Source organism: Podarcis filfolensis, assembly GCF_964270895.1.
Source record: "Podarcis filfolensis genome assembly, chromosome: 9".
Classification (NCBI taxonomy): domain Eukaryota; kingdom Metazoa; phylum Chordata; class Lepidosauria; order Squamata; family Lacertidae; genus Podarcis; species Podarcis filfolensis.
Window position 1 is genome coordinate 23,660,707 of NC_139610.1, and position 27,400 is coordinate 23,688,106.

A 27,400-nucleotide genomic window follows, 5' to 3' on the forward strand; every position below is an offset into this window, starting at 1 on the left:
ATGGCCCTTGTGGTCCATTCCAACTGTACGATTCTATGATTCTATGTAGTTGTATCTTAGTAACTTTACCATAGATGATGTTACGTTGACAAGATCCACATTTGTGCACCAAGGAAGCCTGTCTCAGATGCTGGTGCGAGTTATCCTTTGCCCAACTACAACTAAGAATTTATCAGTGGGTTGGGGGGGGGGGCTATTAAATATATACAGGTCTCTTTTCAACTCTCTTCCATTGCATCAGCGCTATTATTGACGCTAACCTAAAGCTTCTTACAGGCCTCATTCTATATTTTCCCAGGTTAAATAATGAGCTAAAAAGGACAAACAACCAATTTTCAGCTGTCCTGTTTAGCAAATGTACCTCTTCAGTCCAGAAGAGGGCCACCTAACATTAAGTATCCCTTTGACTTGAAAGCTTATGCTGTGCTACTCATGCCTCGCATAACCTCCTGACAGCAGACTAGAGCCACCAGTTTTAGCCACCATCACCATCAGATCATTTCCAGCTGCTAAACATCCAGAGCATTTCTACCGGAAGCACAGAACAACTGCTGAATCACCTCTTAGGTCTGCAATCCAGGTGTGTGCATGGAATAGTCTTGCTTTCAAGCCCAGAGTTCTAGAGGAGTTCGCTGCTGTTTCGAAGCCCTGAAACAAACGTGGACAAACGCTTTTAACGACAACTGAATACAAGTCCCCTGGATCAGCCAACGAAATGATAACTCACCCAGACACACATTTATTTATTTTATCCATAACATAAATAATCTTTATTAACGTACCATGGAATAGTTGAAAACCTGGACATTTAAAGTTCAATTATGTATCATGTTCTAAATGTCAGTGCGGACAATTACAGTACACTATTTGGTATGAATTACAACACTGAATAGCTGCCCGGCTGAGTACAAGGCAAAGAATAAAATGTAATGCATTGACATTTAGCTCCAAGGTTTTATATTATTAATTAAAGTCCACACTTCTGCTGCGTTACAGGTTAATGAATATTAGCTTCTATCAGTGCGTTGCTTGACCCTGCAGGGTCTAGTTTAATGTCCAACTGGGTTTCGTGCCCAGTAGTGCAAATGCAGTTGCCAAAGTAGAGCGAACAAAACCAAGCCAAATTGTTCATTAGCACCGCCTATATCTCACAGCCGCAAAAGAACTGCAAACAAGCACATGATAAATAACAAAATGTCAACATATTGCACAAAGAATAATTGCAACTTTGACAGCCTATTTGTGCTTTCAAGATCATCTCCCTCTGCAGCTCGGAGGGAACCAATTTAATTGCATGTTGCAGAAAGCCAATAGCTTTCCTCACGTGTAAATATGTACATCTACAGTTTCATTAAAAGTAATGTAATCTGAGATTCGACATCGGTTATTCTGAAGGTGAGGTTTGTTCCACTCTAACCAAGGATGCTTTTATTGCAAGTGACTCTTCTGGGTGAGGAAACAAAAGTAGCTTGGGAACACCGAAGACAGACCACTGCTGATTTTGATTAATATATTGCCTATTAAGCTCAATTCAAAAAGCTGATCCCAGTCTAAAAAAACCCAAATATTCCAAGTCCAGCAGATTCAGACATCACTTCCATGACCCACCATGCTCTCTTAAATACAACATATGCCAAAACAAATGCCAAAGGGCATGCAGAGAGGATACTGGCACATAAGATGCAACTTTGGAATTGCCTTCCAGAGATCCACCAAAACTGAATCTGCGCATTTTCTGGAAAAAGCTGTAGATTAATTAGCATATTGTTCCCCTATCCCTGGGACAGGGCAGGCTATGCCAGATAAATACACACACTGAAGCAATACATTGAGAATAACCAGTATGCCATGCTAGCAATGGGGACAGCTTGTCAGGCTCCTGTTATCATGCAGGGTGCTGTAGGCAAGGAAGCACACTGAACGAAGGGCATTTACATCCAATGGCAGGAATCAAGAGGCGAGCTCCAACTGAAATCAGTGGAAGAAGCGACATGACCCTGTTCCTTTTTGGACAGGGGTGCCCAGACTTTTTTCAAAGAGCGCCAGATCTGATGAAGTGAACCTGCGTGAGGCTTGATCCATAGTTGCTGAGCTTTTTTAAGAATTGAAGTTACTGAGCTTTTTTAAGGATTTTACCTCAGGACATATACTGCCACGGGGGCAAAATTAAATCGACCGGCAGACCGGATTACGCCCCCAAGACGGACTTTGGACATGCCTGCTTTGGGGCATCAGGGTGGCATGCAAAGAAGTAGGTTGCATATCTCGTGACAACTCCTGCATGCCCCCCTGCCCAAACCACTGTGTGACTCTTGAAAAAAGAAGTCTGAGCACTATTACTCCAGCAGGGCTCCCCACACACAAAGAACATGAAGTAAAAGACAGCGAAACGCTGGCCATGGAGTTGTAATAGTGCTCTGACTTCATTTGCACTCTCTGCAGCATTGCTAAGGGTAAAGGTAAAGGACCCCTGGACGATTAAGTCCAGTCAGACTTGACTATGGGGTGCAGTGCTTATCTCGCTTCAGGCTGAGGGAGCCAGCATTTGTCCACAGACAGCTTTCCGGGTCATGTGGCCAGCATGACTAAACCACTGGGACGGAAACCAGAGCACATAGAAATGCTGTTTACCTTCCCACCGGAGCGGTACCTATTTATCTACTTGCACTGATGTGCTTTCGAACTGCTAGGTTGACAGGAGCTGGGACAGAGCAATGGGAGCTCACCCCATCGCAGGGATTCAAACCACCAACCTTCCGATCAGCAAGCCCAAAGGGCTCACTGGTTTAGACCACAGCGCCAACCATTCCCTTCAGGACGTGCCTTCAGCAGCAGCAGACCTACAGGCATTTGCTAGTAGACTCAATAGACCTCACTTCTGAGTAGGAATGCATAGAATCATACTGTAAATTGAAAATGAGACTATATGGCTATTATTCTGTATGACTCACCCATGGAAGATGCTGCCTGTTAACTGCGGGACTATCTCACAAAAACGCAACAGGGGCTTTCAACAGCTGATGATGTGGAAAGATGTACGGTAACATATAAAGGATGTGGCATCAGTTTGATTAGATGGAGGCACTCATCAGAAGGGCATTTCTATTGCAGTAAATCTCAATTTAAAAAAAAAAGTAGGAATGATATGAAGCAATATCCCATCAATTTGTCAAGTATCATTCAGCCATTGAAAAGGCAGTTAAATCTCAGATACCTAAGTTGTTAGAGGAGCCTTGCAGAGATGGAGGTCCTGGAATATTTAACCTAACTGATTTTAAGGATCCCACTCTGGGATATAAAAGCACCGGCAATCAAGTACTTCTTCACATTTATGCAATCAAGTGCTTCTTCACATTTATGCTAGTCATCACTTCATTGCCCAAGAAGTACTATCATAATGTACAGGATGACTGAGCAAGCAAAGCAAGAGTTCATGTGAGTTTTAAAAAGGGAGAAACTTGTATTCAACTACATTTTATTCATAGTAAGCCCACTGAAGTTTATGGATCTAACTTAGCCATATTCATTTATTTTAATGGCTCTACTCTGAGTAAAAGGTAGCTGAACATTGCCTATCTACATCCATCCATGAAATTTAAGGAGTGTTTTGTTGAGCACTACATGGAGAAAAGAAAGTCAAATGCTAGTCAACTAAGAAACCAATTCATCAGCCTCCCTTAGGAAAGCAGAAATGTTTTAAGGGTCCATTTAAAGTACGGAAGACAATGTGTTAAGGACTATGCAGTCCAACTGCTAGTCTGTTTAGGGGAAAATCAGCCTGGGTCCAAGCAGCAAAACAGGCCTCTTAGGCTGTTTCCTTCATCATTACTTGAGTGAATATGATGAGCACAGCCTATAGCCTCAGTTTATATATGCATCACTTCAGGAAACAGTGAAGGACACTCAGAAAGACACTCCTTCTATGGGTCATGTTTGATTTTCTCGGACTCTTTTTACATCTCTTTTACCCCTCTTGTTGTCTTGATTTTTCAGTTCATCCCTGGCTCTCACCTCACGTGTCTCTAAGATCCCACAGGAAACAGCACCTGAAACCCTCGTTTTATAGTGTCCTTTTCGCTACAGTGAAAAAGTATCCTATGTATGTACAGTCTATTTGGATAGCAACATTAAAAAAAGAAAAAGAAAACAGAAAACAGAAAAGCAACATAAAAAGCAAAGGCCTTCAGATACGAGGTGTGTGCTCCTCTAAGCAAAAGTCCAGCAAGTAAAATGCATGCAACCTATTTCAGTGCCAATAGGCTAAGGGTTGATCTTTTCATCGGGTGAACATTCATTCATTCATTTATTTTTGGGTAACTAAAAAAAAAGCCTCGTTCCTCATCTTACAAAAGGCTTTATTTATAAAATGTTCTTAAAAACGCAAAACAGATTTCCTAAAAGCAATATAAAACTATGATGGGTATTTGCAGAAAGCCTGCATTTCGGCAAAATGTCAAGTACCCTTTTTCACAATGACATCCTTATCCGCACATTTGTTCCCACACACAGAGAATGGGAGATCAGATGGGGGGGAGTCTCTAAAATTCCACAGGAAGCAATATCTGAAGCCCTTGATTTCCAGAACTACGCATGCTGTTGTTCACCTGCTTTCTTCACTATAATGCACCAGTTACCATGATCATAGCTTGAACTTATTATGTGAACCTCAGGAACATTATCCTCAAGCAGAGAGCACAGCTCCCCTTCCCGAAAAACATGGTAATAGCGCATGAAGGCTTTTGTATCCTGACCACAAGCAACTCGGTCTCCCACAGCCACAGCCGCATCTACAATAGACTCACTGGAGCTCGCCGATGAAGTCCTTTTAAAGTGTTTGCCTGCAAAAGAATGACTATTGCCTGGCGGGATGTAGCCGTTGTTTACGTTTTCCACAGAGCTATCCAGGAATGACATTTCCCCATTTTTGCTTTGGACTAAAGCAGGTGGCTCACCATTGAAATCTCTCAGTGATCTTGAGGCCGCCAGCCATTCCAATCTTTTGCACGCCATATGCTTCATAAACACTTCATCATAACTATTTAGTTGCTGCTCTTTCAGCAATGGTCCTCGACAGCCTAAATCTACACTGCAGTGCCTTGATGGCTGAATAGAGACGGCATTGTTTGTCCATCCAGCTGTGCTCTTCAAAGGCTGCAGCATCTTCTCATTCTGCTTCCCCAAGGCAGACTCGTCTAGTGATCTGGAGGAAAACCAGGAACGAAAAGATCTCCCAAGAGCACTGTAAACTCGTTTCTCTTCCTCTTCAGAGATTTTCACACAACAGGCTTCAGCTAAGCAGCTGCCAGTCCTCTGGGGATGTTTCTGGTCAAGGGTAACAGGGTAGCTGTAGTTGGAACCCATTAGCTGGTCCGGGGGCACAGTCTGAGATGTTTCGGTATGAGCTGCAAGCTCCCTCTTACACGCATCCTTGCTGCGTTCAGAAAGCAACCGGGAGCAGAGGGCTTTGTCCCATGGAACAAACACATCTTGCTTCTCAAAATGCCGATTCTTTTGTTCCATGGCCCACACGTAAATCATCATCTGGCCTCCAGGTACCAGCACCCTGGCCATTTCTTTTATTGCTTTGATTCGTCTTTGTTGTGTGGAGAAATGGTGAATCACTGGGGAGAGAAGCAAAACGATATTTTAACATTCATGGATGTGGGCACTCTGTGCTAAAAATATTAAAATACTGTGCCTTTTACATGTGTGTCAATGCAACTTTACAAGTGAGATTACAATTTTCACACTATTTTTGCCCCTAATGAATAATTTCTATAATGCTGAATTTAAACAAATGTTTTAGATATGATGTTAAAAGCCCAGCATCTTGTACTCTTGACCTGTAGGCTCTATCTCATGCAAGGCTAGAAGGAGCATGGGGAGTGGTCTGAAAAACATCCAACCATCTAGTCTAGGCTCAGGTTCTTGACTGCTGTGTCACAAGGGTTGATCCTCAGCCTATGTTAATGACACACCAACTAGCCATGTTTATGTACAACACACCCAGGAACATGATCTCTTTCCCCTGCTAGTATATCTAGCCAAAGCCTCTCTCTTCACTGCTCCCCAAAACAAAATGAATTATTCTGTGCTGTTCAGGTACGAGGAGGGAATTGCACAGATGTCAGCAAAAATAATTTACTGTTGCAGAAATTTTCAGATTCAATCCATGGCACTTCCAGTAAAAAGGATTAGATCCCCTCTATTGTTTCTACTGATTTTAGAAGTAGTTGCTAGGAGAGTAAGAGAAAACGTAGATATAAAAGGGGTAAAGGTGGAACATCAAACATATAAAATAAAAGTGTTTGCAGACGATGTGGTTTTAACACTGGAAGACCTGAGGAGTAGTGTAACTAAGTTTCTATGCAAACTCATGCACCCTTCTGTATCCTCCATCCACAGAAGGAAGAGCCATTATCAGAGTTCTGGGACACATTCCAGCCAGGGAAAAACACTTGGGGGGTGAAAAAGGACTGGTAAGGGTTGTAGCCTGGAGACAGGGTGTGTGACCTGGGGAGAGGTCCAAGGGCCAGATAAAAAGGCCTGGGGGCCATATTCACCTCTGGACTTGAGGTTCCCCATCCCTGCTCTATACTATTCTTCATATTCTGGACAAAGTGAGCAAACAGCAGTACAGAAGCACACATTGTATAGTGAACATATTTTACTTCCCCCCCCCACCCAAGCATCCAGACTCTCTTACCTCCCACAGAAATGATCGCATTGAAGCACTGGCCCCGGAAAGGAAGATTAAGGTTATCACAGATCATAACTTCGCAACCGTTGTTTCTTGCAATCTCTACCAAAGAACCGCAGTAATCACATCCAAGATTATACACCTGGCTATTGACACCAAGGTATTTTCCAGTCCCACAACCTTTAAAAAATAAAAATAAACACACTCACACAAACACCAAACAAGGTTACAGAGGGACAAAACAATCTCTATTGTTCAGCTGACATTGGAGCAGAGTAAAACTGTGTGTTCTCAGAGTGAATGTGGACCACTGAAACAGACAAATACAGTGGTACCTTGGTTTTCAAACGTAATCCATTCCGGAAGACTGTTCGAGTTCCAAAACGTTTGAAAACCGAAACTTCAACAGCCAACAGCTGGGCCTCAGGATCTTGCATTCAGCGGAAGCTGCGTGGCACATTCAACTTCCAAGGCGTGTTTGAAAACAGAGGCATTTACTTCCAGGTTTACGATGTTCGAAAACTGAAATGTTTGACAACGGAGACTTTGGGAAACCGAGGTACCACTGTTATTATTTCTTACAAGAATCGCCAGTAAAGTTAGGTTTAGATTGCTAACATCATGTTAATGCTAAAGCTGTCTTCTTCAATCCACCTTGCACTTACAACTTTAGGGGGACCCAGCATCTATCCACAGAAGCAGAAGGAGTCAATTCCTTACCTATAGCTCTCTTCATTCTAGTGACATTCTATGTAAACAGCAACCACATTACTACAAGTGTCATTCTGAAGGATACTTCAAAGCTACGTGGACAAATAACTGGATTTTAATATGACATGTATGACATTCTGCCCTAATCCAGCTCTAGTCATGGATTACGACTGGGATGGATAGGATGTAGATGAGCATCCCTATCTGCACTCAGAGATGCATCCCAGTCCATCCTATGGACTGTGGATTCAGATTAACATTAACAATAATAAGGCTGCATGAAGCCTCCATCACAGATCTCTGTTGCTGGATTGCAGCATTATTCCATAAAAATTACTGCTACTCATATGTCAAGCTTTAGGAGTGACTACAAAACGTTATCTCCTTCCTGTGCGTAGTTTCAAATCCATAGCCAAGAAAAAGTACCACTCTAATGCAAAACCATTCAAAGAAAGCTTTTCAAAAAGAGTTTGAAAACTGCTCCAGGCAGTCAGAAGGCGAGTGATGAAGAATAATTCCTGCCAATTTTCAGCTGGAGAGATGCAAGGAAGCAGCAAAAGGGACTAGTTTACTATAAGGAATTCAAATGAAATGCTTCCAATTGCCTCAAGAATTGCCCTGAGTCTTTCTGACCTGCTAATAGTGTTAATGAAAAAACTGTCTCCCTGTCACTACAGAATGACAATGGAGCATCTTAAATAATAAGAAAGCAAACGTTCAAAGCAGAAGCTTGCATACTTCTTCAAGCATACTCTACTATTGAAAAACGAAGGCTGCAATACAGCACACAGCAGTAGTCATTGTCATAGTAAGATGATGATAGTATTTGGCATTTATAGAGCACTTTGGGGGATATTCAGTCTGTTTCAAATGTTTTCCTAGTTGTTCAGTTTGCTTAGTGCTGGGTAGGGGTGAGATATTGAGGTGGAAGACAAGACAGCTCAGCTAACAGGGAGGATGGTTGGACAGGTATAAGCTACCCATCATTCTCCGAGCCTGGGATTTCCTGGTTGCTATGTCACCAATCCATCAGTTCTAAAACTGCAGCGGTGTTCCAGGTCAGTAACCGGCAACCATCTTCCACCCAAGATTTAATCCTAGAAAGGGATGCCCAAACACCACCCTGCTCACCTCAAACCCCATCTGAATTTTTCAAGAATCCCCACATGGTTTCGCCCACCCCGCTTCAAAAGCAAAGAAAAAACTTACCATTGCCAGGAGGTAACCAGAAACAGTAGGCAGCCAGGCTACTGGTCAACAGGCCAGCCAGCCCACCCATTCAACTGCAGAAATTAATTGATGCTTCTGGGCACGCTCACAGAAATTTATCCATTAACATCACCAGAGAGTGATGTGTGTAAAAGAAATGCTTGCATCGAGCTGTTCCCTTCATCAAAGTGAACATGAAGATATTGTGGACTCTCGTCACCACATCAGAGCTCAGGGCTGGAGTTTATGTACCATATTTTTCGCTCTATAGGACGCACCCGACCATAGGACACACCTTGTTTTAGAGGGGGAGAACAAGAAGAAAAAAATCTCCCCCTCTCTGCTCAGCGCCCCCTCAGCGAAGCAGCAGGAGAAACGGAGCCCCTTCCATTTCTCCTCCCGCTTTGCTGAAGGGGCGCTGCGCAGCTCTCCCTCTCTGCTGAAGCCGGGAGAGTCTTGCTCTCCCAGCTTCAGCAAAAGGAACCCGAAGCCTTTGGAGCGCAGCACAAGTTCCCGCTGCGCTCCAAAGGCTTCAGGCGGCTATCCCTGAAGCCTGGAGAGCGAGAGGGATCAGTGTGCACTGACCCCTCTCGCTCTCCAGGCTTAAGCGAAAGCAACGCGTATCCTCCGAAGCGTGGAGGGAGCGCTCCCTCTGCACTTCGCAGGCTTCGCGTTGCTATTGCTGAAGCCAAGGAGCCTGCATTCGCTCCATAGGATGCACACACATTTCCCCTTAATTTTTGGAGGGGGAAAAGTGCGTCCTATAGAGCGAAAAATACGGTAACTTGTGGTGGATAAATAAACAAACAAACATATAGTCTCTCCCCCTCCCTCCTTTTTATTGGACTCGAAATTTAATAGATATATGGCAAATCCAAACTTAGTCGTAATGTATACATAACAGGATGTAAAATCATCTCCTATCTTCTTAAAGTTATAAGGATTCTTCATGCTGTCTGTCTATCTGTATACACATACATGCACACAAACATATACGTACCTATATCAGCAATGAGGCTGCCTGGCTTTTGCTCTAGGAGAAACTGTCGGACGCGAGGCCACGCTTTGCCCTGCAGATCATTGAAATAGGCAGCTGTGCTTTCATAGACGTTATGCACATGTTTCTTTTCTAGCTGGGATGCTTCATGTTCCATCCTTCAAGAAACAAACAGACCAAACATGCACTGAACAACATGTTCCCGAGTTAAATTCCAAAAAAGAACAGCCATGAATAGAGGTCCAATCTCAACATACAGCAGCAGAACAGGCTCTTGCGAGAACTCCCCTTTGAAAACTTACAAAGGAAGGGAGTTCCCAACTTTTCCAATCAACATCTCCCACCCACCTCCAACCATTTCTGCATACAAAAATGCATTCTTCATTTGCGTCCCAACGTCTTACTTTGGGTGGAACGTTGCTTGTTCTCTCCTCTCAGTCACCCCGATTAGCAGGCCTCCCTTTTTTCTCTACAAGTTCTGCCTGCTAATAGCCTCTTGCAGCAGAGCGTGGTGCTAAAACCAGATCACTCCAGGAGGCAATATATGCAACCCACTCAATGCACCACAATGTCTCCATTTGCTACGATTTTGCTCGTTTCCTATGGTGGCATAGTTGTCCCTGTTTCTATGTAAGTCAGGCTTCCACACTGCTGCTCTAAGATACCTACATTCCAGCCACAAACAGGGGAATCCCCGCTTAAGTGGGGGTTCCATTCCGGGCTGCTGCACGTGTCATCAGGATGTGCACAAACAGGGATTCCTCCGTTCCACCCTTGCCCACTTTTGGGTGGGGATTTCCCTGTACAGTCACTTGGACCGTTTGATTAGGAGCTACTTTGAAGACACTGGTGTGGACAACTCTCCTAGTTGCTACTTCCCACTGCCTCTCCTCCCATCCATTTGCAGTACCAAAGTGACCTCTCTGGGACTCCACTCCAGATTTGTGTAGTGTTTACTCTTTAGCCTTTTCTGTTCCTGAAAATGTCCTGTAAGGCAGCGGGTATGGATGGCTCTTCGGGGTTTACTCCCAAAGCTTTTCTCACAAATGAGTGTAGCTGCAAGGCAGCAGAGGTTTAGGGTCAGAGATTTCCTTCTCCTAGATGGGCTACTTTCCCAGGTTGACAAACCCTATTTGCCCCTCACTTCCCTTTACACCCCATGCAGAAATGGCTTTCTTGACCGTTGGACCCATTACTGGTCTTGTCCACTGAGTCCACCAGAGTCCATCTTTGCATGCAGGGGAAGTTCCTAACTAAGATGCGGCTTTTTCTTCTCTTCATCTATTCTCCAAGAATAAGCTGAGCAAACTTAAGTTTATTTCATGGAGCCTGAGGAGTTTAAATGCCAAAGTGCCAGGGCTGCAAATACTTAACTGGAGCTTTATTCAGTGTTGAAAAAGGCCGAGGCTACAACTGCCGCTTTACCCTAGAAAAACCAAAAGCATGAAAAAGCCACTACCTTTCTTTGGCCAGAGAAAGCTAAAGCTTGTTTACCCAATCGTCTCCAAGGAACCCAACAATAAATAAAGAAACACAGGGGAGGGTGTGGCTTTCGGGAATTATTCAGAAGCACTAAAGCATAAATCATGTCTTAATTTGCAGAGACCTCCACAGACTGAATGCCTGGAACCATATTTTTTAAAGCTCCTGTACTATCTCCACTGCTGCTTTTATAGTCCATTAGTGTTACAGTTTAAACTAGCACAACCAGCAGAAATATTTAATTGCTAAGGATCCCCTAAGCAAGTTTACAAGACCCTTGGGCTGGGGTATTGTTTAGGAGTGAGGGGATTCTGGGGGGTGTTACTGATATTAAATTTTTGTATCTTATTGATAGGTCTAATGATTTATGTGAAAATTGTTCAATTTGGTTGTGCTTTTTGATGCTTTATTTATTGATTATGACTGCTTGTGTTATGCTTGTAGTTAGGTTTTTTTAATGTGAAGCTGCTTTGAGCATGGTGGTAACTATGGAAAGGCACCAAACAAATAAAATTAACGGCCTCGGTCCAGTATACCTGAAGGAGTGTCTCCACCTCGATTGTTCTGCCCGGACACTGAGGTCCAGCGCCGAGGGCCTTCTGGGGGTTCCCTCGCTGTGAGAAGCCAAGTTACAGGGAACCAGGCAGAGGGCCTTCTTGGTAGTGGCACCTGCCCTGTGGAACGACCTCCCACCAGCTGTCAAAGAGAAAATTAACTACCAAAACTTTTAGAAGACATCTGAAGGCAGCCCTGTTTAGGGAAGCTTTTAATGTTTAATAGGTTATTGTATTTTAGTGTTTTGTTGGAAGCCGCCCAGAGTGGCTGGGGAAACCCAGCCAGATGGGCGGGGTATAAATAATAAATTATTATTATTATTATTATTATTATTATTATTATTATTATTATTATTATTATTGCTTAGAAGCAAATCCCACTGACTTTAATGGGACTTATTCCCAGTGGGGCTGCCCTTGAGACTGACCCAGAAACTCCAGCGGGTGCAGAATGCTGCAGCGAGACTCCTTACGGGATCTTCGCTGCGAAATCACATTCACCCGGTGCTATACCAGCTGCACTGGCTCCCGGTGGAGTACAGGATCAGGTTTAAGGTGCTAGTTTTAACCTTTAAAGCCCTATACGGCCTAGGACCCTCGTACCTACGGGACCGCCTCTCCTGGTATGCCCCACAGAGAAACTTACGGTCTTCAAATAAAAACATCTTGAAAGTCCCAGGCCACAGAGAAGTTAGGCTGGCCTCAACTAGAGCCAGGGCTTTTTCGGCCGTGGCTCCGATCTGGTGGAACACTCTGCCACAAGAGACCAGGGCTCTGCGGGACTTGACATCTTTCCGCAGGGCCTGCAAGACAGAGCTGTTCCACCAGGCCTTTGGCCAGGGCACAGCCTGACTCCCTCCCTCGGCAATCTTCGCGGAGCTCTGGCCCAATGGTTGCCAGTGGCTTGAATTAATTAATTTTATAATGAATGATTTTAGAGTGTTGTTTGTGCTGTACTTTTGTACTGTTTTATTGTTGTTAGCCGCCCTGAGCCCAGCTTCGGCTGGGGAGGGCGGGATATAAATAAAATTTATTATTATTATTATTATTATTATTATTATTATTCCCATAAAAGTATGTAGGACTGAAGTCTTTTGTCTGGTTCCCTGTATTTTCACTTTTTGTAGTGAGGGAACTGCCAGAAGGCCCTCAGAGTTGAACCTCCAGACTGAACGATGGGGATGGAGACACTCCTGCAGGTATACAGGACCAAGGTAGTTAGAGCTTTAAAGGTCAACACCAACACTTTGAATTATGCTTGGAAATGTACTGGTAGCCAATGTAGATCCTTTAGGACTGGTGATATATGGTCCCGGTGGCGGCTCCCAGTCACCAGTCGGGCAGCCGCATTCTGGATTAATTGTAGTTTCCAAGTCTCCTTCACAGATAGCCCAGCAGTTTTCATATTCAGCGCAATTGTAAACCACTTAAATTTTCCTGTGGCCAAGCCTGCTTGATCTCAACAAGCTCAGTAAGCCTTCATGAGTGGTTCATAAATAAAACGTTTTGTTTCCACTGCTTTGGAACCCTTTCCTTTCATCCATGCATGTCTTGAACAAGAATAGAAAGCGCATAACTGCAAACCACTTTACAAAATTGCCAGCTTCTGCCAACAATGCATTATACTATCTTGGCTGAAGGTTAAAGTTTTCAAGCAAAACCCAAAGTCAACACAAACTTGATCCAAGAGCGTACACTGGAATTTCCAGAAGAGGGGCGGCAGATCTCTTTGGGAAGTGTGGGAAGCCTCAGTGGATTCTGATCAACTGCAGACTGCGATGAAGGGCAATTGATGAAAGGCATTGAAGGTGAGTATGACAAAACTATTGGAGAATTGCAGACGTAAATTACAACAAAGTTCCTCAACTACAGATTGTGTGACCAAACGCTACACAGAATTAAAGCAACAGAAGCTTAGAACTCAGTCATCAGAACTAGGCGGCTTGGACTTCCCTGAAGATCAGATGTGACACATGATATTCATGAACTGGTTCTTCTAAGATACTTTTTTAAAGCAACTGCAGGAGGACCAATTTGGATTTGGACCACAGTGCTGGGGAAGCAAGGTTTAACCCTTCTCCCCTGCTATGGTTGGAACCAGTCAAAACTGAAAATTGGCTACCTCTTGTTTGTCATATATTCCATAAGGTCAAGTGTAGGTAGCAACTTGACGTTTATAATGCATTATGCAGAATGGGGAACCTAAGAGCTTCTAGATGTTGAATTCCAGCTCCCACCATCACTAACCATGCAACTGGGGCTGGTAGTTGTCATTCAGTATATTCTGATTTTATTCTGTGAACTGCCCTGAGACCTGTGGGTATAGGGCAGAATAATAATAATAATAACAACAACAATAACAATAATAATAGACACCAGGTTGGCAAAGTTTGTTCTACACTACCGTCCAAGTAGAGTAATTTTGGCTTAGCTCAGCAGTCAGTCAATATTCTTCCTCCCCTCGCCTCTCGGTACAGGACAGAAGACTCAAGAAAGGGAGGAAACTGGTTCCTCATGTCAGGCAGGGCTCTCTGCAGCCGAAAAAAGCAGGACAAATTTCTGGCACAAGAGGGTGGCAGGGAGTTTGGTTGTCTCTGTCACATTACACTTTGGAGCAGGCAGAACCTTCTAATGTTTCCAAAGCTCAGAACAGTGTAAGAGATCTTCCCCAACAGAGAACTTGGGGCAGGACGGAGGACTGTGTGCTTCTGAGCAGCATCTGACAAGGTCAAATGGCATGGGGTGCTTGCCTCCAGCAAACTGGCAAACAGGGGTGAAAGAAGGCTAACCAACACCCGGGGTGGGGCAAACCGCCGGCTGCACACGCGTTGCGCCACTACGTACAATGCATGCATGGCACTGCTAAGTACGACGCATGCGTGGCGTCACTACGTAGGAGGAGGAGGAGTTTGGATTTGATATCCCGTTTTACCACTACCCGAAGGAGTCTCAAAGCGGCTAACGTTCTCCTTTCCCTTCCTCTTCCACAACAAACACTCTGTGAGGTGAGTGGGGCTGAGAGACTTCAGAGAAGTGTGACTAGCCCAAGGTCACCTAGTAGTTGCATGTGGAGGAGTGGAGACGCGAACCCGGTTCCCCAGATTACGAGTCTACCACTCTTAACCACTACACCACACTGGTGTAGGGCATAGGGCGCATGTGTGGCGTCAATACGTACAGCGCATGCATGTGACACCACACATGAGTTGTACGTAGCGGTTTGCCGCCGGCGCCACCCGAGCGCCGTACAGACGGTGGTGGGATCCCTCCGTCGCTGCTACAGCCACAAGCAGAGGATGCCTCTGCCGCCACTGCAGCTGCAAGCAGAGGATCCCACCACTGTCCATACAGCGCTCGGGTGGCGCCGGCGGCAAACCGCTATGTACAGTGCATGTGCAGCAGCGCTGCATACAGTGCATGCATGCAACACCACGCATGCGTTGTACGTAGCGGTTTGCCGGCGGCACCGCCCAAGCGCCGTACGGACGGTGGTGGGATCCCTCCGTTGCCACATGCGGCTGCGGCAGCGTGGTGGCTGCTTGCACTGCCATGCCCAGGGGTGGTGGGGCGAGCACCCCACGGGGTGCCTTTTTGTCACCCTTCCAGACATGGCACCTGAGGCACACACACACCCCGCGACGCCACTGCTGGCAAGTGAGTTTGTGAAGGCTTGCTAGTGGCCCTCCCTGAAACTGCTGCTGCTCTACAGGAACCACCTTCTCAGTTAAACCAAAATTTGCTCTCTCTGTTGCTTACTTGCAGACCATTTCCCTTGCTGTTCCCCCTATCACTTTAATGTGGTAACAAGGGTAGAGAATTGGAAGTAAGCTTGAAGTGCCCCACGTCTTAAACAAGCCTTGTGGTAGAACTCATCTCAGTTTGAATTTTTAAGCCACTTATTGGAGCTCATCTTATTTTTATACAGTGCCTAGTGGTTTCAGGAACAAGATGATAATGATTAATTATCAGCAGCTCGTTCCTTTCAGACAGAAGTCTTTAGTGCACTGAAAAGCTTAAGGACATTGTTCACCCGAGAGCTCTTCCATATCTTCTGATATTCTGTTTCCTTGTTTATTCAAAATTATTCTATGAGTTGGAAAGGGAAAGATGTTTAGCCTCTCTGTGAAGTAAAAGCACATTTAGTAGCATGAATACTGTTAATATTTGTGAGGCTTTTCTTTGAGGAAATGAGTCATCAGGCCTGAATGTGTAATTATAGCAGAAATGCATTATTATGCATTGTTCACTGAGAGGCTATAACTACATTTCACCTCTCCCTGCAGAGCCTTTTGGGGGGAGGGGATGGGATTAAAAAAACAAAACTTACCACTAAATCCCTAAAAGTTGGAACTGTAACTTCATGAAATATCAGTTTCCCACAGGAAACCATTCTGCCTTTCCCCACCTTCATTAAAGTTTAAATAGCTTAAGTTTCAAAGATGCCTCTTTAAAAATACATATTTTTTAAATTTTGTTGGCAATTTTTTTGTTGTGAGAGAAAGGTGCATTTTTCTTTTTTAATTAAATAAGTATTAAATTTATTACGAATAACATTAACACGTGTGCATTAAGAAACCTAGAATAGAGAAGGATATTGGAGGTTTGGATTCCAGGAAGCAGTTATTTCAACTCATGATCCCTTTTCTTACCCATCTCTGACACGAGCAGGTGCCCCAATCCAGGTGACCAGCAGTGTGTTCAGCATTTGTGGTACAGGAAGGAGCTAAGGCATACAGTGCTACCTCGGGTTACAAACTTAATTCGTTCCAGAAGTCCATTCTTAACCTGAAGCGCGCATTCCCTACATAGGCCTCCCACAGCCCTGGAAGCAGATTGCGTTCGTATCCCAGGGCAAAGTTCGCAACCCAGGACACCTACTTCCGGGTTTGTGGAGTTTGTAACCCAAAGCGTTCGTAAGCAGGACTGTTCATAACCCGAGGTACCACTGTACCACTGTAATTTAAGCACAGCTTTGCAGCAGAGACTCGATGCAGTCATTTAAAACTCCATGATGGAGCCCAGAAGAAAAAAAGAAAACCTTGTTGGCATCTGCTCATTATCATACCGACTTCTTCAAATACAGGAGTTATAGAGCTTTGGTTATCAGAGTTTAGATAATCACACTCACAGAGGTGTATACTGCACTCCACTTTGCGAATTGGGAATACTTTAATGGTTTTTTCCAAGCAGAGGTCACGCTCAGAGCAGAGAACACTGTTGAGTAGTTAAGGCCAACTGAGGAGGATGATTCATAGCAGTTGCCTTTAGAAGCCAGCTGCTCAGTGTTTATGCTCTTCAAGAGGAAGACTGCAGTTCAAAATGGTCCAAGACTCTCAGGCTACAGGACAATAATCGTTATTCCCCACAAATCAGTACTGGGGCCCTAAACCACTCCCCATTATGATCTACAGTGAGTTTTGCTTTGGCCAGATCTGGATGGATCTCCCACACAACCCAAGGCATTGAAGGAAACTTAAAACTAACCAGGGCATAGATACTAAACTTCATAGAAATGATATGTAGGGATGCAAATTTAGGATTTAAGTATCGCAGAAGGCCAGTGAAGTAATTTTCAATGCAGAACACCTCAGATGAGTTCTACCCTGTTTTGGACCGTAGATAAAGTCCTGTCTCAGATGAAACAGGGTGACCCTGGTTGAGATGCTGATGTAGGGTGGAAATCATTATGTTTCAGTTCGGTAAGAGAAACCATTGAAAAGAGACTGACTGCCCAAGCCCGACCTAGGTTCCACCTTCCCATTATCCACAAGTGCCTCAGCCTAATGGCAAAAATAAACAAATTAATTGAATTAAACTGCCCCCCTTGCCCTTTAAGGGCCTTCACATTTTCTTTTTTTAAAAAAAATAATATTTATTACTTTTAAACCTTACAAAAAAGAAGAAAAAGAGAAGAAAAAAAGAGGAAAAAAAGAAAAAAATCAAATGAAAACAAATACAATACAATATATAAACAATACACAACATTAACACATTAGGCTAAATAAAACAAAGCAACAACAATTTAAAAACATACATCATACCATTTCAATGCCCTATCTTTCATTCCCTCGTTTCATCGACCTCCTCTCACCTCCCTTTTTGTATTCCACTTCTATTAATTATTTCAGCAATTCCTTTCCATCTTTCACTATTTTCTGTCATATAATTTTCTTAACTTATTTTAACCTTATTTTCCATTAATACTATAATACTTATTTATGCTTAACTCCTTATAACATTTCTACTAAAGCCATGTAATTTCATTCCAACATTTTTCTAACACTCATTAATTTTGCAATATTTCTATAAATAAACTTTAAACTTTTTCCAATCTTCTTCCACCGTCTCTTTTCCCTGGTCTCGGATTCTGCCAGTCCTTTCCGTCAATTCCATATGGTCCATCAACCTGGTGATCTTCTGTCCGAGGCTCTTAACTCTTTTCCAAGTCCCTTCTGCAGATCTTCTTCATATTTATACATGCACTTTACTTTGTCTTCTGCTGATCTTGTTCTTAATTTCCTTCCTTTGATGCTGAAGAGTAGGTCTCGGGGAAGCTCCGACTTAGCAATGTTTTTATTCCTTCTCGGCAGTTCAACCAAATCTCCATAGTTAAAACTAAAATCCATCCAAATCTGAAGGTCCCCACAATTCCAATCTCCTCCTGACCCAAGTCCAGGTCCCAAATGTCAATACATCCCTGCATAAGCAGGGCTCCAATCTTCAAAATCTGACTTTCTCTAAATTCAGTCATGGAAGGCAACAACTTATGTTCATCAAATTGCCTCTGTGAAGCTGGGGCTCTCTCCTTTTCCACTTGTATTACTTTAGGTTCCACAACAACAACTTTCTCCCTCGCCTTCTCCACAATTTGCCATGTCAAAGTAGATTCCTGTATCGATTCCTGAGTAGTTTCTGTATAGATATTCACTTTTTGTCCCAAATTAGTCACTTTTTGTCCCAAGTTATCAATTTTTATAGTCATCACATCCGTCTTCTTATGGAGCTGTTCCAATGAGTCACTTATCTTGCATAATGCAATCACTAAGGCTTCTTCTGTCGACATTCTTACCGATCCAAGGTCAATCCCTGGTTCTCACGGTTTTTTATCTTGCAGCTGGAGATTCCCCCAGCTCAACTCTTGTAACAGTTTCAAAGGCTCCCTCTAGAGGGAAACAATTTCTATTTGTATCAATCCTTTTAAGCACGGTTCAAGCAATAAAATCAGTTTCAATTTTCAGTTACTTTTACTCCTTTTTAAACGCAGAAGGAAACAATGGAAACAATGTATTTCTCTTATTTAACTATCTGTCAACATACGTTTTGTTCACGGTCAATGAACTTTTCCAAAACGTCAAACTTGCTAGCAGCCCGTTTCCAGGTTCAGAGCGGTGGTAATTTAACTTTCTTCACTCTCTCTCCTGCAGGCTTGCGCGGTCCAAAATTTCCCCCCTCTTCTCCTGCCTCCAAGGGGGGTTTACTGATTTTAGCCGATGGAAGTTTAACCCTTTACAAAGGACTTTCCAAGACTTTAGCTTGCAGCCTCTTTGCTTCAGTCTATTTACAAAAGGGGAAGGCGGACTTCCTGTTTAGAACCTCCCCGTTTCGGTGCCAAATTAAGACGTTTAAAAATCCAATTTTCCGTTCTACTCACGGGTAGTTGTTTTAAGATCAAATTGTCCACAGGAAAAAGTCAGCGCTCTCCGGCAACAGCAATGCGGCTTCACTCCGTGAAAAAAGCAGTCAATTCAAAGCACCGCGCCACTCACCCCACGTCGCTCCGGATCCCCGAAACCGGGTTTCCCTGCGAGTAGGGGAGGCGCAAAAGGTGCCAGCCGAATCCCACGTTCACAGGCTTCTCCCGCCTGTGATTTTTGGTGGGTCCCCGCCTTCGCCGTGGCGGCCAGACCCTAGTTTCCACGAAGCAAATTCCTCCCGATCAGAGGAATTCCGCCATTGTCCGGAGGCGCCAACCCGGAAGTCCAAGGGCCTTCACATTTTCTGCCTGAGCCACTTCATGATAGAACCAGCTGCTCTCAACTAACTCCACTTACAGGATTCCAACTATGATACTATCACTTTTTGCATAGATCGGTCTTTTCCCCACTGGCTCAGGTACTGCTACCCCTGGGGAAAGGTCCAGCCTGTTCTGATCACACCACCTGCTAGCTCACAGAACATCACAACTCTGTCCAGAATTCCCAGATTTCCACCTTTTTTTGGAAGAATTTCTGTGTCTTCAAAGGGTTAAGGAGTGGCAGAAAGCTAAACTGCACAGCTTTACTCATCACTCCGGCTGGATCTAGACACATCAAAGATGTGTTTCAGTTAAACGTGTTGTAAACTCATACAGGGAAATCCAGTTAGGAAAGACGGGACTCCTTTCCACAGCGCCGCCTGGTGTCACAACGTTATATTGCATATACAACACATATAAAATGTTTTTTTTTAAGCTGAGTCCTCCGTCTCTATGCTGGGAAAACCTGCAATTCTTTGACTCCTGCCAGTTCAGCTTTAAAGTCACATGATAAGTCTCCTTTTCACTGAAGTGAAAATCCAGTAGGAATTTTATCAACATACAAGATTAGAATCGTACCCCAGAGTCCTAAAGCCTGCCTGTCTGCTTAGATTCTTAAAATTATGGCATGAACTGCATTTCTTTCTTTTTAAAAAAAATAATAATGATGAATTACATAATTGATGGGCTTTATTTAAAGCAGCAATTATAGTTGGTGCTTTTAAAAAAAAAAATTCCATCCTGTTCACAGCAAGATTAAAAGTACTGTGATTATTCTTTGATGTTGCCAGGCTAATTAAAAGTGTACTTGCCGCCACTGACTTTTTAATGTGAATGAATATATTACCTCCTGTGGATGAATCATGTATTGAAGTATCCATCAAAACTTCCAAACCATTCCATTGTTTCCTGATTAGATTTTTATTATCCCATGAACTAAAGTGGAATTAAATATTAACAACACAGCACTGAATTTGGTTCTCTATCAATGAATTATTCAACACACTATTGTGTATCATTATAGATACATGGTAACATTTACCAGGTTTGGGATACAATCTTGGACTGGGTACCGTAAATCTAACTGGAGGACTGGTGGAACTGGGGTGGCAGATGCTGTTGAGAGAATTCAACCTCCTCTAGCAGCCCAGGTGGGATGGCTTTACAAGATTCCCTTTACACCACTGTGCTTGAAATTCCAGGTTGTGGTCGTACCCTTTCCAGCAATTCCAATCACACCAAAAGGCTGGGATTCAATTGCTAACAAAGCGATTATTCCATGATAACAATTTTATTATTTACACCCCGCCCAACTGACTGGGTTTCCCCAGCCACTCTGAGCAGCTTCCATATATATATAAAATAATAATAACATCCCTATTAATATGTAGAGATCAGGAGTGGAGCCAAAAGTCTCCCACTCTGTCCCCCTCCCCAGTGCATACATACATTTTTATACTGTTTTACCATCTGTGCAGGGCTTGAGACATATCTTGAGCAGAAAGCAGAATAATGGTGTAAAGTGCTAACCCCGAGACAATCCATCATTTGACTACATCTGCCCTCATGTTCATTTCATAATGACAGTTATCCAAAGCCGTGCAACAGTCAGGCTTGTGAATTATATGAAGTTGGACAGTGATGTCCCTGCCGCAGGGGCCATTGCTAGTAATTAACAATTCTGGTGAAGATTCACCCAGCAACATAGTAAGCCTGCTAATTCCAACTGATTAAATATTTTGGCATTTTTACCAGAGAAGCGACAGGACATAAAGAGTCCTACGATTTTCTATTCCCCCCCCCCCCCACACACACCATTTTTTTGTCTCCTGCTTAGAGCATGAGCAATTATAGGAAAGCGTTGATGGTTTATTTTCTTTTTATATATTTTTTGGAGATAGGTTTTTAGCCTGCTTTTGCAAATACTCTCATGCATTGCTTGCCTCTTTTCCATGCCTGTTTGGAGTCCTGGTTCACACATTCAGAATTGTAATCAGCTGCACGGTTCACATCACTCGAGGCAGAGGCAAAGTAATGATGGCTCAGGAGGAATTTTATCCTCCATACCTTATCAGCCCTAGCAGCAATTCTGAAATTATTCTGCTCACCTCTTCACTTGCATATCGGGAAACGGTGCAACTGCTCAGCTTGGCAAGGTGTTTATAGGCCTTCTCTCCTACTGTGGAGCAGAAAGGTCCTCCTTGCCTTTTGTCTTCAACTGGCTTATACATTACTGGGCAGGAAGGACACAAGAATCCCATAGCCAGAAATGCTGTGATCGTGGAGAACCAAAGCCATAAATGTCCATTTTGTGTCCATTTTGGCTCCCCTGCCCCTTCCATTAACACAGATCAGAGTGACGGCTTGTAGAGAGATAACACCTCCCATTACTTCATCTGTTTCAGCTCCATCCATTTCTGGTTTTCTCCATCCCAGCCTCCCTCTCTCTCCTGGATCCGCCCCAACCACAGAGCTCACCACAATACTGGCTCACCATGTAGCAACCATTTCTCCTCTATATCTCTATCTCTCACAGAGAAGAGGCAGCAGTTCTCAGAAGGATAGTCCAGAGAGCAAGAGTTGTGTGCCCACAGTCGCCTTCGATATTTGCCAGGTGCAATTTGCGCCTGGTTATCAGCCACTTGAGACCGAGTGAAGACGCATGGGCCACAGGATGGGATCTGGTGTCTTCACCATCTGGAGGTGCAATGCTTGGATATGGACTGTTTTCAGATACTATCAATACATCCTGTAGAATTCTATCTGTGATATCTTACCTGTACAATCAGAATGAATTTCAGGAACCAAAAATAATTGTATTGAAAAATACAACTTTCGAGGCATCTTGCCCCAAAATGGCAACTAGGGATTCTGTTTTGGCAACTGTAACCCTGGTTTCAGGAGCCATTTGGTGTCTAGCTTATATATCTGAGTTTCTAACACTACCCACAGCATCCAGAGGTCCACATGAAATTGGGCCAGTGGCTCTATGGCACATTTAAAGGGGGAGCAATGCAAAATAGCAAAAATCTAACTATAAAGTAGTCTTAACATGACACAAAATTACATCAAATAATATTAGTACAGTGCAAAGTGTTTGGCAGTCATTGCACACATTGGCCAGGACGTTAGGAGAAGCAGCAGGTTTACCTCTGAGCAAATGGATAGAAATCTACCTGCACAATTTTCCATAGATGGCCACTAGCTTAAAAGTGGGCAGAGACAGGAGAGAAATAAACTACATTTTTATAAAAATGCTGATAATGCAGGCAAGGTCTACATGTATCACGTTCTGCATTAAAGCTGAACATGAAAAATGTCGCCCATTTACTTCTGTATTTATTTATCAAGGCATTTCTTTATTGCACCTTTGCAAAACATCAAGACAGTGTGCAACAATGTCAAAACATTCAAAAGCAATACAAAGCAATCATTAAAATGGCTGGCTGCTCCAGAGTCATTTTAAACAACTGCATAGGCCTGTTGCCATTAAAAAAAAAGTCCTCAAGAGACACCTGAAAGTCAAAAGTGAGGATGCCTTCCAAATCTCTGCTGGAAGAGTGTTCTGCAGTGACACTCAGTTCCTTCTAGATGAGGCCAGTCCAGGCTTTGTGGCACAGAGAGCAACTAACAGTGCTCCTCTGGATGATCTCGGTGATCAGACCAGAACAGAAGGGCTCGGGCGGTACATAAGGTATCCTGGACCCAAGCTGTTCAAGGCTCTGTAGATCAACTCAAGAACCTTGGACATGACACAGCAAGGTATGGGCAGCTAGCTAGCGAAGACCTTGTAGCAAAGGTGCTACATGTTACCAGCTGTTTGCCCCCATCAGCAGTCTAACCACCGCATTCTGCACAGGCCCAAGGGCAGCCACTCATAAAGTGTGTTGCAGGAATCTAGTCTCTAGGTAATCAATGCATGGACTACAATGGCCAAGTTATCCTCATTCAGGAACAGATGTAGGTGGCATACCAGTTAAAGCTCACAAAAGACACTCCTAGCCACTGAGGTTACTTGGGCCTCTAATGAGAAAGATGTATACAGAAGTACTCCCAAGCTATGTCTCTGCTCCTTTAGAGGGAGTTCAGTCCCTTTCAGAACAAGCAACTACCCTATCTTCCACACACAGGAACAGCCCACCCACAGAGTTTCCCAGGCATCAAACACAGTTTATTGACCTTTATCTAGTCCACCAATGGTCCAGAGCTTCCACAGACTCTCCTGATTCATGGAGAAATAGAGCTGTGCATCATCAGCAAACTGATGCCACTGTGCTCCCAAACTCCTAATAACCACTTATTTGATAAATACTTCCATTACGTTTATGAGATCAGGTCTTCATAAGATTAGATTGGTCTTCATTAGATTGGTCGCAACTAGGGCCAGGGCCTTTTCAGTACTGGGCCCGACTTGGTGGAATGCTCTGTCACAAAAGATTAGGGCCCTGCGGGACTTGACATCTTTGACATCTTTGGTTTGTTGAAAACAACCACAACACTAAAAAGTCTACTATTAAGCCAAACAAAGAGCCAAGTTCACTTCCCCAAAGTCCTTCCTAAATAGAAATGTCACCAGAGAGCCTGGGCTGTGTACACACCATACATTTAAAGCACATTTGCACACGACTTCCCCCAAATAATTCTGGGAAGTGTAGTTTGTTAAGAGTACTAGGAATTGCTGTTCTTTAAGGGGTGTCCTGATAATTCTCAGAAGTATCAACAATCTACAGTTCCCAAGATTCTTTGGGGAGAGTAATGCGCTTTAAATGTATGGTGTGTATGTAGACCTGGTTGGCAAGATTCTCCGAAACTGAAAGGGCCCTACTCCTCAGAACTGAACTTTTTACATCCTTGGAACTGTAGTTTTTATATCCACAGGACCAGATGTTCAGAGCATGGCAAAAATACCAAATACAACTATAGTATGAGAACCATATAAATGCATGTATCTGTTTTAAGTCGGCAAAGGAAGAGAAAGCTCCAGAAAGATTTTAAAAAAACACCAACCATAATGTATTATTTTTAAGCACTGAATTTAAAGAATTTGCTGAGGGAGAGAAATCTGAGTTAGGGAATTCCATCCCGCTCAAAAATGAAAGCAAGGGACTTTATATAGAGTATTTTAATAATATATTATAACAAGATGCAACAAATGTTTTCCTAATTCTAGAAGCCACTATGCTCTATCATCTCATTACACATACTTTCATTATAGAATAACTATGTATTGTTTTAACTATCTACTGTCTCAGATTTATCAGTTTGCCTTTAACAAATTTCCTTTCACTCTTCAACGATTCCCCACCACACCCAATCAGCTTAACAAATATTTCTCCCCAAACAGGATGGTTTAAACAGAAGTGCTGTGAATCAGCCTTAAAAGAAAGAAAGGAGATGGAAATATATAGCTGCTGAGAAACTGGATGAGCCAGGCACAAGTTAAGACGGGAGCATATGGCTACCATGTTCTATGGAAGGGAAATGTATTTGGTGCACAGATATGCAAACACAAAAGTGCAGGCTAGCAACAGAAGGGGAAGCCAGCAAGCCATCACCTGGCCACCTGCTACTCCTGGCAAAGAGAGCAGCACAAACACACCCACATGCACGCAAGATCACTATCACATTTCTGTCTGGAAATTAAATCCCACCACTGAACTAGACTGGGTGAAATTATTGCACCTGGCTTCTCCAGCTGGACTAGATTTGCATTCCCTTGGCACCTCTCAGGATGACACTGCTGTTAATTTTCATACATGAATATCACTTATGGGGAGCGGGGGGGGGTCGGGGATGGGACAGATACATTCACCATCACATGCAGCAAACCTGTGCCCATTCTGGCAGCTGTAAAAATGTCAATACTGGCACGTGCATTCGTTACACACGAAGGCATGGGTGTAGCCAGGATTTTTGTTGCGGGGAGGCAGGCATTTTGTGGGGGGGGGGGCAGAACATCAGTTTGCTATGTATTTTTATTCTTATTTATTGATTTGGGGGTGGCAGCTGCCCCTCCCTGCCCCCCACCCTTGGCTAAGCCCATGCAAGAAGCTTCACATCTTTTCCAATGCACATATAACATCCATGCAGGGAAATTGGCAGGAGACTTCAGGAACAGCAAAGAGGTCAAAAGAATGAGACAAAAACTGAAGGCAACCGTGTGAAGTTCTCCAAGTCAGCTGAGAAGGCTGAGGCAAGAACAGAACAGGGTGGTTGCTTTTTTTAAAATAATAATTTAAAAAATAGTCTCCAGCCACGAGGATGCTACAGAGCTTTAAGAACAAAACAAGCGAGCCGCTAGGCAAGAGTTACACCCCCACCCACTTCACTTCAAAGATCTGGTCTATTTTAAGGTTTATTTATTTATTTCTTCGTTGCAAAATGCAAAACAGCTACAAAGATCAAAGGAGGGAGGTTGGGCCACTGCTGCCGCCCGCATGAAGACCTTCCAGCCCCAAACAGCAGAGAGGCGTCCAAGCAAGTGGTGCGGCGGAAGAGAAAAAGGAAGAAGTTGCGCCGGGCGGGATGGCATCTTAAATCAGCATCTCTGTTGAATTGCTGGACAGGGGAATAAAAGGGAGTTTAATGGACGGGTTTAAACATGCACCAACGACGGGGATCGTGCTGCACGTGCGGTGTGCATAGGCAAGCATAGACAAGTATAGGCAGATTTATTCTTAAGCCAAACCGACAATCTTTCCACAGCCCGATCCTAAACATGTCGGGAAAGTAAATCTCGCTGCGTGAAGTGGGACCCCCCTACCCGAGTCCGCTTGGAACGGTCACCCCAACTCTTCGAAGCGGGAGAGTCGGGAGGGCGCATCGCCAAATGGGGGGCGCGGGATTATACAACGCTTCGGTCGCTCTACCGTATGCATCCTAAGAGAGCCGCGAGAGGCATTGCTGAGAAGCCGCGGTCTGCCCGTCTGCCTGCCTGCCTGCCTGCCTGCCTGGCGAGCGTCCCGAAGAGCCACCTCGTTTCCCGCCCTCTCGCCCCCGTTTACCTGCACCCGCCGGTAGGAGGCAGGGTGGGCGAGAGCCGCCTCATGCGCCTCCTCTATCCGCCGCGCGCCGCAGGCTGCCGGCCGCGAGCAGCAGCAGCAGCACCGCCACCAGCCGCCGCCGCTGCTTCTGCATCCTGCCCGTGGAGAAGGAGGAGGAGGCGGCGCCTAACTCGGGCGACGTCGGGGGCTGCGAGGCTCCCCTCGGCTGCCGGGCTCATTCCTCCTCTCTCTGCCCCGGCTCTCCCTTCTTAGCGCCTCTCCGCTGGCGCGAGGGGGCGCGGAAGCTTCCGCTGAGAAGATGGGAAGGTGACGGGGAAGGGGGGGGGTATAGAGAGGCGAAGGCGGCTCTGGCGCTTAACGAGCAGGTGAGAGCGCGCGAGGAAAAAAAGGTCCCCTTCGGCACGACGACGTAGGCGGAATGGCGCGCGAGAGGAATGCGAAGAGGCAGCCGGGGAGGCTGCGGGGGGGGGGGGGGAGGGAGACGCCAAGGGCGCGCCGGAGAGGGAAACCGAAGGCAAGGGCAACAGACTTTGGGGGCAGGAGGCGAGCCATGACAGAACCAGGGAGACGAGACCCAAGGCATTTGGGCACCTGAGGCGGACCCCACCATTGCTCCCTTGCTCCCTGCCAGGGAATAAGGGGAAGGGAAGATCTACATCAGGGAGGGGTGAGGAAGCGTGACATCGAGATCTGCTGTCCCAGTGGGTCCTGCCACCTGAGGGGGTCACC

General features: G+C 44.5%; 1 protein-coding gene across 2 annotated transcripts; it reads right to left on the reverse strand.

Annotated features, from left to right (window-relative positions):
- Positions 1-4,338: 4,338 nt before the first annotated feature.
- Positions 4,339-27,033, reverse strand: TRMT9B (tRNA methyltransferase 9B (putative)). Of its 2 annotated transcripts, none has more exons than XM_083630611.1 (4): positions 26,672-27,033; positions 9,621-9,775; positions 6,707-6,880; positions 4,339-5,621 (listed from the first exon to the last, which is right to left on the reverse strand). In XM_083630611.1, exons 1-4 carry the CDS (start codon positions 26,713-26,715, stop codon positions 4,585-4,587), a joined length of 1,410 nt encoding a protein of 469 aa, XP_083486737.1. In that variant the 5' UTR covers positions 26,716-27,033; the 3' UTR covers positions 4,339-4,584. The 2 variants fall into 2 exon arrangements, with proteins under 2 accessions (XP_083486737.1, XP_083486738.1); XM_083630612.1 differs by lacking the exon at positions 26,672-27,033 and adding an exon at positions 26,431-26,561.
- Positions 27,034-27,400: the final 367 nt, after the last annotated feature.

Bases quoted from the DNA above. Each gene is read 5' to 3' on its own strand.
- TRMT9B (XM_083630611.1), bottom strand. From the start codon at position 26,715: ATGAGGCGGCTCTCGCCCACCCTGCCTCCTACCGGCGGGTGCAG. The intron at 9,776-26,671 runs GTAAACGGGGGC...TGTTTCTTGAAG, and splicing joins CCTCCTACCGGCGGGTGCAG to GATGGAACATGAAGCATCCC. The intron at 6,881-9,620 runs GTACGTATATGT...TATTTTTTAAAG, and splicing joins CAGCCTCATTGCTGATATAG to GTTGTGGGACTGGAAAATAC.